Genomic DNA, 14107 nt, shown 5'->3' on the forward strand with positions numbered 1-14107 from the left:
ACTGTCCAACGTGGCAGTCTGGGGGAGGGGAGCCGCAGCACTGGGATCTACTCCACGTCAAAAGAGATCTTACACTTTGTGTGCATCGTGCTGAGTCCAGGCCCTGCTACGCCGGACAAGCTGCAGCAAAAAGTTGATAGATCGAGTCCAAGCTGCTGTAGCGGCTTAGAGTTTGTTCACTCTGGAGGACTTAATGTGCGGCAGGTTTATTATGAGCATCCTTTTGCTGAGTTGCATGCACAAAACCTGTTTGTCATCTGGGTCTAACAGGAATAGGGGGAACACAGATGTTCAAAAAATTGAACAGGGCAAACGGCTCTGCACTGTGCTATCTGCATTTTCAAATCAAAGATAAAGCATTATCCGTTTGCTGCCAAAAATGACATCTGCCAAATTAAGACCACTGGACGGGTTAAAGATGCATAAGCACGTCAACTCATCCAAAGGCATTTGTCAGAGAAAAGGGTTTCAAGGACCGAGTGTTCTGGATTTTAATTTTGCTAGGAAAACGTCTTTTAGTGAGAGGTAATTACAGAGAAGCCCTGGGGAAGGCGGAGGCCCAGCTGATGGTAGAGCTGGCAGACAGTGCTGCTTGCAGAAGCGCTTCCTGGAAATTTTAAAGGGACAGCCTCTGGTTTCATCCAGCAGCCCATGGTATTTTTTAATTTTTTTTTTTTTTGCCTCAAATAATACTTGACCTACTTTCTGCATGAAACTGCACTGGGCCGGGTGTTTTTATAGCAGCTGTACCCAGCACTGAAGATGCTGTGGCAAAAGATGAAAACAGAAAAGCAGCAAGGAACATGTTACAACAGATTGTGGCCAGAAAAAACAAGGGATTTGGGGCCAGATCCTGTGCTTTTACTCTGATGCAAATCCAGGGCAATGCCACTGAAGCTACTGGGGTTGCTTCAAGTATACAATTAGAGCAACTTCTCCCCCCACGAGGCAATGTGCTAATACAGCCCAGAAGAAGGGATAAGGGAAAAATAACACACACACAACCCTACTCCATGGGACACTTCACACTGGCGGCATCTACACAAACCCTGGCTCCATCGTGGCAGGGGCTGAGTCTCTCTTATGATACCTAAGCACCATCGTCTTCCAAACTCTAAGCTCCCTTGACTCCACAGAAATGAAAGTGCTCAGATCCAGCTCCTAAATCCCCTAGGGTAGAGGATTTAGAAGCTGCCTCTTGCAAGATGCCCCTAGTAGGAATCCCGGTTGCAGCTCAGTTGAAGAGACCCCTCTGAACTCAGTGGGTGCAATTTAGCTGCTGGATTGCAAATGCAAGTGGAGTCAAAATCTGGAAGTCTGTTGCATTTGGATACCTGTTTCCCTAAGTGCCAACCTTCCTCTTATCCCACCAAAGCAGGAACCTGTCCTTTGCGTGGCTGAAATGACTTCCACGGATCAGAGAAAGCACCCCATGAGCTGAACCCCCGGGGCACTTCTCCCTTATAACAGCTTTTGTGCAAATTAAACCTGTGGATCCATTCATCCATAATAAAAGTTATCATGAACTTCTTTAAAAGAGGCTATTTTCCCTCTCAGTCAGAAACAAAAGCCAGGCCAAATGACAGAGTTGTTACCTATCCATTATCTATTATAACTGTTATCACCTTTTGCTGGTAACTACGCCGAGAGCATGAATCAGACCAGAAAGGTATCGTTCATTTTGTTCTTGGCCCAGTGGGAAGCTGGTTTATTTAAGCTGACAAAACATTTTGCTAGGGGAGATGTGAAAACTTCAATCGAGGCAACGTATCACTGTAGTGCTTATTTACACTGCATCTACACCTGTTTGTCCAGGGCAGAAAGACTGAGCTGACCTCTAGCCCATCCATGAGCACAGGTAAATATTAGCCTTGCAAGGAAGCACAGCACTTTTAAGCAAACAGAAAGACTGTCCCTGTACCAAGGTGCTTTCAAGGTAACGGAGCTGATCCTGAGATCAGTGTCCAAAGCTAGATGACTAAACTGATGCTCTGATCCTAGAAATCGAAGCTATCTTCTACCATAGGAATGGCTGTCCATTCTCCTACCAAGCTTAGTAGGGAAAGCAAAGCAATTGCAGAAGCAAACAAAAGCATCATGAAGACTGCTTGAGCCCCCCGCTGCAGAAAGGAAGTGGGCAAGCTGGAAAGAGCCCAGCAGAGGGTAACAAAAATGCTTTGAGAGCTGGAGCACATGGCTTCTTAGGAGCAGCTGAGAGAACTGGGTTTATTAAGTCTGCAGAAGAGAAGACCAAGGGGATTGAATCGCAGCCTTCAATTCCCTGCAGCAGGGTGCAAAGAGGATGGAGCTGGGCTGTTCTCGGCGGTGGCAGATGACAGGACAAGGAGCAAGGGGCTCAAGCTGCAGCAAGGAAAGTTGAGGTTGGATATTAGGAAAAAACTTTCTCGCTAGGAGGGCGGTGAAGTACTGGAACAGGCTAAAATCAAGTGTCGGGAGCACCTGAAGGTCTGGACTTAAGAGTCTGGGATGGAGGATGCTTGTCTTTAGTATCTGGGGGCATCTGAACCCCAAGACCAGCAGGCTTGGGCTTGCCAGTGGATTTGGGAGCATCTGGGGGAGCTCCCACTTACCAGTCACAGGGTCGTTCATGATCTGAAGTCCTAGGGTGAGAGGCGTGGGATGGAGGATGCCCGCTGGTTGTAGCGCTGTACATGGTGTTGAGTTCCTCCTGCTCAGACGACATGGTTTTTGGAATAATTTGAATTCTGCTCAATCGATATGATTTGGAACAGAGTTGGCTCATTTGATCTGGAACACAAAGTACATTATAAAAAAAAAATGCACCCCAGCCCGCCCCGCTGTTACCTGTCTATAAGCCCCAGACCCTACAAACCCTCCCAGCACATGCATCCCCCGCCCCCCACTCATGCATGCCCAGCTCTGCTCCCTACATCTCCCTCAAAAAGGACATAAGAGCTAAAGGAGATGGGCCACAAGGATAGTTTGCGGCATGGACGGGTTTCCATATGCAGTGCTGGATTATGACCTGCTGAGGCCCTAAGCTATGTCCAGCTGAAGAGGCCCGATACGATAAAAATAATACTCACAAAAAGGACACTGAAAATAGAAATACAAAAGCTTTATATTGCATATATGCAACGGCACAAAGAAAAAAACAACAATCTAACTATTGTCCATATTTAGAGAGTCATTTCCCCATATCTTTGTTATTTGCCAACTGATTATTATAAAATGCAATATGGATTTGGGGGGGGTTGTTTCTTACTTTAGAGCCCCCTCATATTGCGAGGTCCTAAGCTTAAGCTGCCATAAACCTAAATCCAGGGCTGTCCCAGGCCTGCTGAGTTTAAAGGGCTGCTTGAGGGGGGCCGTGAGAAGGGTACGCAACGAAGGGAAAGTCGCTCGGGATTAATAATTGCGTCGCAGGGCAAGGCCTGGGGGCCGACAGGGAAACCGAGCGGGAGCTCAGTTGAAACCGAACCAAAGGCAGCTCTTTTTCACGCGCCCGTGTGCGACTCAGAGGAGGGTTTTGGTTGGAAGGGCACAAGCGGGCAAGCTTCTTTGAACAGACACGATGTCTTTTATTAGACCAACTGAGTAGTTGCACTCAGACAAGGGGGCAGGGGGGTTTTAGCCCCATTCCCAAGGGTCTGGACCCCCTCTGCGAGGACAGACAGCCGCTCAGCCTGGGAATCGCTGCCCAGACCTGTAATGCAGGAGGCTGCAGCGGGGAGGACCAGGGGACGGCGGGCTCTTTGCCTGGTCCTCCCTCCTCCCCCCCTGCCCCAGCACCGGGGCGGGGACGGGGGCGGGATGGGGACGGTCCCAGCTCCAGCTGCTCTCGGCCATTTCCAGAAGTTTCCTCTGGGCGCTTATAAGCCCCTCGCGCGGCTGCTGCGGGACAGAGCGGACACACGTGCAACCCGCAGCGCGACCCAGGTGAGACCCCGGTGCGGGGCGCAGCTCCCCGCCTGTGCGGAGAGGGCAGATCCGTGCCAGGATCTCCCCGCACTGCAGCCCTGGGGCGAGCAGCAGAGGCAGCTCCCGCAAGGGGAGGGTGAACTGTTTTTTGGGGGGTGCTGGTGTGTGTCTGTCCATGTTGGGGGGCTGGTGTGTGTGGGTCCCCGAGGAGGGGGCGCAGGAGGATGCCCGCTGCGGGGTGGGTCCCCTCCTGCCCCCAGCCGGGGAGGGTGGACGCGGGAACAGGCTGCCCCTCGGTCCGCCCTGGCCCCCCTCTCCCGGCTGAGGGTCTGCATGAGCCGCCTGCCCCTGCTCCCTCCGTCCCCGGGAGCCCGGGGGACCGCAGAGCGCAGGGAGGGACGGGGCATGCGCTGGCAGTGCTTCGAGTGGTAACCTGGCCAGAGCAACTCTACTAACACAGCCGCTTACTTCTCTGTGCATCCGCCCCGCTCTTCCTGCAGCTCCAGAAACCTTCTTGTCTAGGGCACGGCGGCTGTGAGAGCCCGATGCAATGCTGGGGTTACTGGGATGCCACGCTGGCATCCAGCTCTCCCGGCGTGCCCCTCGCCACGGGGCTGAGGCTTGGGGATGGGTGGAAGAGGTCCCTGGAGAAGCAGAGAGCAGCGATTTAATTGCAGTGCCGGCCTGCGGGTTGCCGTCTTGCTAATTAAAGGGCCTCGCAGGCTGTGCCAGGTTGTGGTGGGGGCTCCCACTGGTCCCCAGCCGAGCCGCTCGTGGCCCTGCCTGATTTGTCGCAGTCTTTGCGCCCATCTCGAGAGAACTACTTCACGTGTCTCTTTTCTTTCAGAATGAAAAAGGCAAACGTTGACCTCACTATGAAACAATGCCAAGGTATCTTTAGAGCAAAACCAAACCAGACCACAAACCATTTGTCTCTGCATAACCCCAGGCGTGCATCCATAGTGGGGAAAGGGTCGAACGAGCGGCTGTGTATTTATAGGTCCAGCCTTTCCTTCAGATGGCCAGGGCTAAAGAAATCACTCTTCATTTTCAGTCTCTCCAGCCTATGGTTTCGAAGGGTTTTAAGTTAAAAAATGAACCCTCCATCCAAGTAATTCCCAACTCCTGGGAGACGGGTTTGCTGTGGAGTCTGCTTGCTTGTGGCTACATGCTTAACTGCTTCCTTTTGTGTCTGTAACTCCCTGGGCTGCTTCCCCCTCTGTGAATACTTTAACCTCCAAGCTGCTATTCCAGCTGCTTCCTGCCTCTGCATGCACGAAACCAAATGTGAAGTCAGCCCCAGGCCTGGACGAGGAGGGAGACACGACAGAGGAATGTAGCTTAGCCACTTCCCGATGCCCGAGGAACTCCGTGCCGGGTCTTTGGCCACCATAACGACATCATACCAAAAAAAACAATCCCCAGCCCATTAATGGGGTGTATAGGACTGGAATTTAAATCCCTAATTACTTAGCAGGAAGTAGCTTTGTTTAAGGACTTTGAGTTGTCAATGAAGCGAGATCTAATAGCAAAGCAAAATACCAGCAGCGTTCAGGGCTGTGCTTTGCTACAAATATTTTGTGGATTGGCTGCACTAGTGAGGCCCGCTAGACCAGTGGTTTTCAATCTTTTTTTGTACCAGCACCCATCTGCACGTATCAATCGGCCTCAGCGCAGTGTCCCTCACTCCTGCCCTGCTGCCCCCGGCCCCTCGGTGTGGGGTGGGTTGGTATGTGGGGTGTGAGAGGCCCCAGGCAGGCTGGGGCTCTGCCAGCTTGCAAGGGAAAAGCCACGGTTTCCCACGTTTTTCGCCGTTTTTAAAGTTTGTTTGTGACCCTTTCCTTTTTGAGTCACAACCCACCGGTTGAGAAGCACTGCTCTAGCGGGCACGGGTCTCACAGCAGCACAAGGAACTGAACAGAGCTCCCAAACGAGACGAGCCGGACCGACGAAACCCATCAATTTATAAATTGCAGCAGAAGTGACACGCGTGCAGCCCAGGGGGTTGCTGGTGTAGCTGCACGCATATGGCGTCCCCCGCCCCACCCCCACCCACACGCTGGACCTAGCTGTGCTGGCAAAACCCTGTAGCGTGGCCCCGCCTGCAAGCAATCTCTGAAAGGATGCTGCGAGCGCCCTCGCTCGCTCAAACACGGTCTGTCTGGACCGATTACTGGGAGCTCAAGAGCTCCATCTAGCTGGCAGAAGCAGCCAGGTTTTCAGCCACCCTCGTCCTCCACAGTCCTCGCCTGCAGAGATGCACGACTGCAGTTTGTGGTGCTGTGTCTAAAACTTGCGGTCACAGGCCCACCCAGCAGCAATGACGTTGCATGACTGCTGGATGGTCCGACAGCCTTTCAACCGCTCCTAAGCCGATCTGAATCTCTCCGAGTTGGAAAGGTCGCTGCTTTACCTCCTGGAGCGCTGAACCTCCTGCCTCTCTGAGCAAGTCACTTCAAGAGGCCAAAAGCAAAGTAGCCTTGTTATATATTAGTTAGAAATCACGCTCTTATGCTCACCAGATTGCAGTCTGAACTCAGGCATCAGCTACCTGTTTGCCACCTGCGTGCTGTAATTTATCTCCGCAGACAATCCCACGCACAACTTCAAAGGGTGCAGGTTGGTGTTTGCAAAGCAGGGAGGCTGGGCTCGTGCCCAGTTCGGAGACTGGTCCCACATTTAAGGTGCCGAGTTGCGAGCCATGAAGACCAAGACCGCGTGCCATCGTTCGAGTCTAAGAATAGGGTTAAACGGAAGAGCAGGAGCGTAGACTAGGCTCAAGTTTGCTTAGGAAGTGGTGGGTTGTCCTAAGCCAAAACTTTCTGTTGCCCTGCAGGTTCCCCGCGGTGCCGGTCTCTACTGAAACCATGTGGACAATCCAGTTGTTGGCCCTTGGTGTCCTCGTGGCCGCAGTGCCTTCTGAAGACAAGAAGTTGAGCGATAAGGCCAATGCCTTAGCGGACCGCAGTGCCACCCTGGCCTTCAACCTCTACCACACGATGGCCAAAGACAAGAACATGGAGAACATCCTGGTGTCTCCTGTGGTGGTGGCCTCTTCCTTAGGCCTGGTGTCTCTTGGTGGCAAGGCTGCCACAGCCTCCCAAGCCAAGGCCGTCCTCAGCGCCGACAAATTGAACGATGACTACGTGCACAGCGGGCTGTCGGAGCTCCTGAATGAGGTCAGCAACAGCACAGCCCGCAACGTGACCTGGAAGATTGGGAACCGCCTGTATGGCCCCAGCTCCATCAGCTTCGCTGACGACTTTGTGAAGAACAGCAAGAAGCACTACAACTACGAGCACTCGAAGATCAACTTCCGGGACAAGAGGAGTGCCCTGAAGTCCATCAATGAGTGGGCCTCCCAGACCACCAACGGGAAGCTCCCTGAGGTCACCAAGGATGTGGAGAAGACTGATGGAGCCCTGATTGTCAATGCCATGTTCTTCAAGCGTAAGTCAAGTGCCCAGGGGTCCCTCGGTTCTTGAGACAGGGGATCGCAATCAAGCTAGCTAGGCACGATGTTTGCTCTTGAGCCCACAATATGCTTCAACTTCTTGAGGTAGTCAACAAGCAGCTTGGAGGGCTTGGATCAGCCCCTCATTCATGCGAGTGGGTGGAATTGCACTAGGATAAAGGAGAAGTGCATGTCGCTCAAAATTCACTGGAATACAAAAGGACTTTATGTACCAGGGGTCTTTCCTCCAGAGTGAAATGCCCCGGTGTAGAACAAAGGAGCCATTGTGGGTTAGCAGTAGCAACATGGAAGAGAAGCCTGACCTTTAGGAGGGGGGAAGTAAATTGCTTTCTCCAGCTTATAGTCCCAGTCTAGCCTCTCCTCAGGTTTTAAAAACAGTAGCAAAAATGGCACTTCTTGTAAAGCAAAAGCATCTTCTAGTGCACTGTCCCACAGCACGCCACATGTGACATTGCCAGATCCGGGGCTGCTGTGGCTTGTCAGCAGTGGGTTCATTGAGCTGTTGGACTTAGGGCTGTGCGCTCCTCTTCTGTACTCGCTGACCTTTCTCCTTCTGCTTCCTTAGCTCACTGGGACGAGAGGTTCCATCACACGATGGTGGACAACCGTGGCTTCATGGTGACCCGTTCCTTCACCGTGGGTGTTCCCATGATGCACCGCACAGGTAAGGTTTTTGAGCTTACCCCCCAAGATCCCCATTGCTCTTTTTTTTTGCTATTGCTATTTAAAGACATTTGCGGAAGCAGATGTAGATACGGATGCTTGCCCATTAGGAACTAATGCCATAACCATCAGAAAGGGCTTTGAGAGTAATGGCTATTACTCAAGCAACCCTGGCTGCATGGGGCCAAATGGATAGAAAGTTTGCAGATGGTATTGCACGGGGGGAAAGGGACAGTGAAAGTCTGCCTGTGCCTAGGGGGCCCATCCTGGCTAAAGCATGCCAGCGTCCACAGCGAGTGTCACACAAGCAAGAGGTGTGCATTGCCCCCGCTGCCTTGGGTTCCTCAGTCTGATGGAGCAGGTACCTGCTGACAGCTGGGAAAACTGGGAGCCGTCTTCAGCACAGATTTAGAGCAAGCCTCAAGCTTGCTTCTGTGGAGTTATGGCAGGGTGGCTCAACCGCTCTGCCATTGCACCACTGGCACGAGAAACTTTCGGCGGCTTTGCTTGTTCCCCGCATCTCATTGTTCTGCCTGGGCTTCTCTTCTGAAGGTCTCTACAACTACTTTGATGACGAAACTGAGAAGCTTCAGATTGTAGAGATGCCGCTCGCTCACAAGCTCTCCAGCATGATCTTCATCATGCCAAACCACGTTGAGCCTCTGGAGAGAGTTGAGAAGTTGCTGACCAGAGAGCAGCTGAAAATGTGGATCAGCAAGCTGAAGAAGAGATCAGTGGCCATTTCCCTGCCAAAAGTCAGCCTGGAAGTTAGCCACGATCTTCAGGTAAGCTGTCTCCTGGAGCCAAAAAGCAGCCTGGTGAGGAAGGAAACCTTTGATTCTTCCTTGGGTACTTCCCCAGCTGTTTCCCGAATAGACATCTCTTGGGATGGTAGGCTTCATGGCAAGACAGCTGTCATGGACATACTTGCAACATGCAGCCCTAAGCAGAGCCGCGCTGAGTCTTTAGCTGATCTGCAAATGAGGAGCTCCCTGCTCTAACTACTTAGGAGTTAAGTTAAGACAGTCACAAAGCTGGGGGTTTTTACAAGCAAGCCCACTTGGTATAAGCGACCTATTTTATTATTTGCATGCAAGAGTAATTCAATAGGACCACGATTTAGTACTTCTGTTCACGCTGCTGCCCGTATCTATAAGCAGGGCTCTGAGGTTGCAGCGGTATCGGCTCATTCACAAGACTCTTCCTCCAACTCCTCCACTCATTGCAGGATCCAAGTCAAATTTGCCCACCCTGGAGCCACACCATGCTGTTATCACCCCCTTGGATTCATAGATTCATAGAAGTAGGGTCGGAGGGGACCTGAGCAGATTATCTAGTTTGACGCCCTGCCCTGGGCAGTAATGAATACAGGACTTTTATGATCCCTACTAAGTTTAAGCTCAAATGACCCCAGCTAGGTAGTTATCAAGCCTCCTTTTAAAGATCCTTATCCAGAGTGCTCGCTGCATTTGACGTGAGCCGCTCTGCATTTCTACTGGTGGAGTGGAGGGCAGACTTTGGCTTCCCAAATCGATGATGAGATGACTGCATAAAGTCAGCCTATTCCATTAGCTCTAACTCAACTCTTTCTTTGATCACAGAAACACTTGGCTGACCTCGGCTTGACCGAAGCCATTGACAAAAACAAGGCCGACTTGTCTAAGATTTCTGGCAAAAAAGATCTCTACCTGTCTAACGTCTTCCATGCTGCTGCCCTCGAGTGGGACACAGAGGGGAACCCCTTTGATGCCGACATCTACGGCCGAGAAGAAATGAGGAACCCCAGACTCTTCTATGCTGACCATCCCTTCATCTTTTTGATTAAGGACAACAAAACTAACTCCATCCTCTTTATTGGCAGGCTGGTGAGGCCCAAAGGGGACAAAATGCGGGATGAGTTGTAGTTGGGAATTTCAGGGTCACTTTTTCTTGTTTTAAATGGGGAAGTGTTATTCCATATCCTTTACGAACTGATGGGTGCTATTTGGACCAGAGTGCATTTTGATGGTAAATCCAACGTACACTTTACCTCACCCAGAGTAACCCACCAAAAAAAAATAAAAATAAAAGGGCCACCTCATGGGAGGAGAAAGGGGAAATTCTCAAAGGGAAGAGGGGCAGGAGGAATACATTTCCTGGGGCTTGACTCTCAATCAAGGCTATGTCGGCTGAGATTTTAGGCTGTTGCCAGGGTTTCCTCCCCTGTAGTACATCAAGTCCTTACAGTAAGTGCCGTGACAGTCTCCCAAGAAGCATACCATTCATGGGGACTACTATAAAGGTGCCACCCAACCCACTTCCATGTCCATCACTTGCCTGTTTGCTGTAGACACAGGGAACATATCTCTGTCCCCGTTTTGCCCTCCCAGCTTACTTTGTCCTTTAAAGGTATATTATGCCCACTGACACTGGTGTCAGCATTACTGTTTCCTTGCACAGGAAGCCGCTGGCTCCATGTGGAAGTCAGCGAGTCGGTGCCTTTACCTGTCACCTATATTTTTGCTCGATGAAGGAAAGGAGAGGATCCCGTGCGCTCCAGGGAGGGTCACGGATATAGTCCTGATGGTAGAGTAGAAAGGGACCCTGTGTAGCTAGTGTAAGTGCCTTCTCCCTTTTATGATGGGGAACAAGCTTCTACACACAGTGGTCCAGGGAAGCAGATGCTGCAAGTCTGTGGGCCACGTGCTTGCACCTTCAACAGAGCTCAGCCCTGCTCTGACTTGTGCAAGACTTTCTGTTTCCCCTGCTATAAGAGCAGAACAAACCAAAAACACATAGTCTCCTCATCTGCAGGATCAGCTTCAATCAGCATCACAGCAAACACTTGATGGAAAATGAATCCTACTTCTGAACGGTGTCTCAGCAAAGAGGCCCAGAGCCGAATAGACAAAAACCCCTTTTCACTCGTTGTTTTTGGATCGGAGCGAAGGCTTTCCAGCGGGGCACACGTGGAGAAGGTTGTTTCTCAGCTAGCTGCGTGGGTCCCCAAGCCATGGGTGACAGAGGGTAACAGTCTCTAGGGCAATCCAGCTGACACTTTTCAGCAGCAGGAGACCCACAATTAATTAACACCAAACCAACGAGAGAGAGTTCATTTCCATTGGTGGTTTTTGTTTGTCAGGGTGCAGGTGGGGCAAGAAATAGTTTACAGGGCAAAGGGTCTCTTACTAGGTGGACAGGCTTGTCCCTTAAGAGTCCAAACAGATGTCAATGGAAAGACACCTGCTGGGAGCTACAGTGGGCCTTTCATTTCCATATTTTTAAATATGCAGATTGAGACTTCCCCCATAAGCTGGATTCCCATTGACCCCTTTCTAAAAAGGACATCCCCAGGCTCTTGCTCTTTATTGACTGACCTGGACAAGAAGAGCTATACATTTTCATAATTACGTCTGAGAAACTTCAATGTGCTTCTCAGCAAGCGTCACAATTAACTCCAGCCAGCGGTTGATGAGGACATTGAAGCACGAATGCAGTTCTCGCGTGCCTAGACAAGTTGTAGAGCTAAGTAATACTTGAGATCGTTAGAAGTGGCAGGCTCTTTGCTTGATTTGGCATTGATGCTCAGTGTCATCCACCTGCTTAGATGACAAAACTGGCTCCACAAAGAGTTCCTCTCATTCATGTTCCTTTCTAATCCAGTCCACTTTCACAGTCCTATGCATAGGCCAAATACTGCAGTGGTTGGGTTTCAGCACTACAGAGGAACATTTCCGTTAACTTATTAAAAACCGGTGCGATTCTTTCCTATTGGTCTTATTCCTAAGATACAGATATATAATTTGGGCCAAAATTGGACCTGACCTAGTCTCTCTTAGGTAGCTACAAGTTACAAAATCACCGTAAAGCTTGTGTGCCCAGGACTACGTACAGGTCAGCCTGAAGGGCATTGCTGTTCTTCACTCCTCCATAGGTGAGTTCTGAAAAAAAAAAAAAAACCCCAAAAAAAAGAGAGAAAATCTCGGGTATATGGGGAAGGTCTTGGGGTATAACCAGAAGGCACAGGAAAGACAACATGCAGTGTATATGCTCAGACAATACTCCAGGGAATCTGCACTGAAACCCATGTGCTGTTGCACATCCTGTAGGATGAGGTGGGTGGGAGCGGGTGAAAACACTGTGGGAGATTGTGAATGATTTGCATCATGTGGATGCAAGCGTCTGATTGCCTTTTTTTTTGCCGAGTTCTTGTACCACATAACTATGACAGTTGTATAATTTTGCAATAAATTTTTTTTTCAATGAATCATGGCCCTTCTGAAGCGTAGTTCATGATTAAGGAGGGATTTCCATTGCGTCGGGGCAGAACACGTGGGACTTCAGCACCTACCTGGGTGAAGGGACAACGCGCAGCACCACCAGCCATGGGTGGTCGTGTCAGGCTCGAAGTCGATGGGAGTTCTGGCATCAGCCAAACACTCACACAACTTGCCCAAAGCATTGCAGAGCCAGGGGTAGATCCCCCAAATCCTAACACATCCTCCTCTGTGGAAGCTACTAGCTAAAGCTCTTGCCGTAGAAGACGGGTATGCAGTTGTCTGCAAGCTCCTAACTCAAAACCATTGCAAATTAAAGTCACTTTAGGGATTGCTCCCATTCCTGGGCCCTGTGGCAACATATGTGACTTTACAAGCAATGTCTTTTTATTTCTAAAAGTTTCCCTTTGCCCTGCTGCCGTGCAAACGGCCCAAAGGAACGTGGGGAACGGATTCACTCGCATTCCCCTGTAACCACTGGACCAGGCATCAGACACTAGAGCAGTGGGGCACCAGCCTTTTTAGCAGGTACGCCATAAATTATCCCTACAACCAAGTGCTACCCTGACACAATCTGCTGCACACCACATGCAGGCTGTCCTTCATACCTGCACTGCAGGGTGGCCACCCCAAGACAATCTGGGCAGGATACATTTTAAACACAGCTCTTGTTCTGCTTGGCAAGGAAGCATTGCAAGGAAGAACCTGAACAGCAGGCAAGTTCGGAGGGAAAGGAGCAGTGGAGAGCACAGCGTAAAGGAGACCGGAGGAAAAAGTGTGGGTTTGTCCCCCTTGCAACAGATGGCATGATTGAAATTTTATTTATTTTTGTAAAAATATGTGCATCTCTCTATATAAGGTTGTATATATCTACACTCCTACTATCACTCCACAAAAGAAAACCTTCACCCATTACAAAAACCGCACCCGCGCACCTGTGCAAAGACCTGATGGCCACCCGGACCTGTTACAATATCCGCATTGCATGCTACACACACAAGCAACTCCTGGTCTCGCAGACCAGGCCGACCCTTCCCTTTCTTCCCCACCCCGCTTTCAGAGTCGCGTACTCAGTTCACCTGTCCTCTGTTATCGCTGGGGCTCCAGCTCCCACTCCCACTGGGAGACCCACAGCTGCTGTCGCTATCCCCAGTTTCACTTGTCTCTTCCTCTTCCTTGCTGTCATTGTCCCCTTCTCCACTCGGGGGGGGACAACAGACAAAATTAAAAAGACTGTCCCAGGCAGCAGCTGGGCTGCGTGGGATGTGGCAGAGGTCCTGCTCAGGCCTTCTTGCAACAACTCGGCCTCGCTCCATGCTGGCCATGTGTGCACAGGGCAGGCTCACATGTACCTGCCACCTCCAAATCTCTTAAGCAGCTGTGTATAGTTTCATAGTTAGTAGGGTCAGACGGGACCTGAGCAGATCATCAAGTCCGACCCCCTGCCATGGCAGGAAAGAGTACGGGGGTCAAACAAGCCCAGCAAGGTGATTATCAAGCCTTGTCTTAAAGCCCCCCAGGGTAAGAGCCAGCACCACTTCTCTTGGAAGTTGGGTCTAGACCCTAGCCGCCCTGACCGTGAAGTAGCGTCTCCTGATATCTAGCCTAAACCTGCCCTCTGCCAGCTTGTGACCGTTATTCCTGGTCACTCCTGGCGGTGCTCGGGGGAACAGGGACTGCCCCAATGCCTGCTGATCCCCCCTGACTAGTCTGTTACAGGCCACTAGATCCCCTCAGCCTTCTCTTTTGGAGGCTGAACAGGTTCAGGTCCCGTCGCCTCTCCTCGTAGGGCCTGCCCTGATGCCCCGAT

General features: G+C 50.9%; 1 protein-coding gene across 2 annotated transcripts; it reads left to right on the forward strand.

Moving 5' to 3' along the window:
- Nucleotides 1-3764: 3764 nt before the first annotated feature.
- Nucleotides 3765-12256, forward strand: SERPINH1 (serpin family H member 1). 2 transcript variants are annotated; one of them, XM_090030767.1, is made up of 6 exons: nt 3811-3921; nt 4751-4794; nt 6740-7353; nt 7944-8042; nt 8594-8826; nt 9643-12256. In XM_090030767.1, exons 2-6 carry the CDS (start codon nt 4787-4789, stop codon nt 9943-9945), a joined length of 1257 nt encoding a protein of 418 aa, XP_089886893.1. In that variant the 5' UTR covers nt 3811-3921; nt 4751-4786; the 3' UTR covers nt 9946-12256. The 2 variants fall into 2 exon arrangements, with proteins under 2 accessions (XP_089886894.1, XP_089886893.1); XM_090030768.1 differs by lacking the exon at nt 4751-4794 and having other exon boundaries at nt 3765-3921.
- Nucleotides 12257-14107: the final 1851 nt, after the last annotated feature.

This window comes from Crocodylus siamensis, chromosome 1 (genome assembly GCF_052110815.1).
Source record: "Crocodylus siamensis isolate JL-2025a chromosome 1, ASM5211081v1, whole genome shotgun sequence".
NCBI lineage: Eukaryota > Metazoa > Chordata > Crocodylia > Crocodylidae > Crocodylus > Crocodylus siamensis.

Coding starts and splice junctions, on each gene's coding strand:
- SERPINH1 (XM_090030767.1), top strand. Junction 7,354..7,943: donor CAATGCCATGTTCTTCAAGC/GTAAGTCAAGTG, acceptor CTGCTTCCTTAG/CTCACTGGGACGAGAGGTTC. Junction 8,827..9,642: donor AAGTTAGCCACGATCTTCAG/GTAAGCTGTCTC, acceptor CTTTGATCACAG/AAACACTTGGCTGACCTCGG.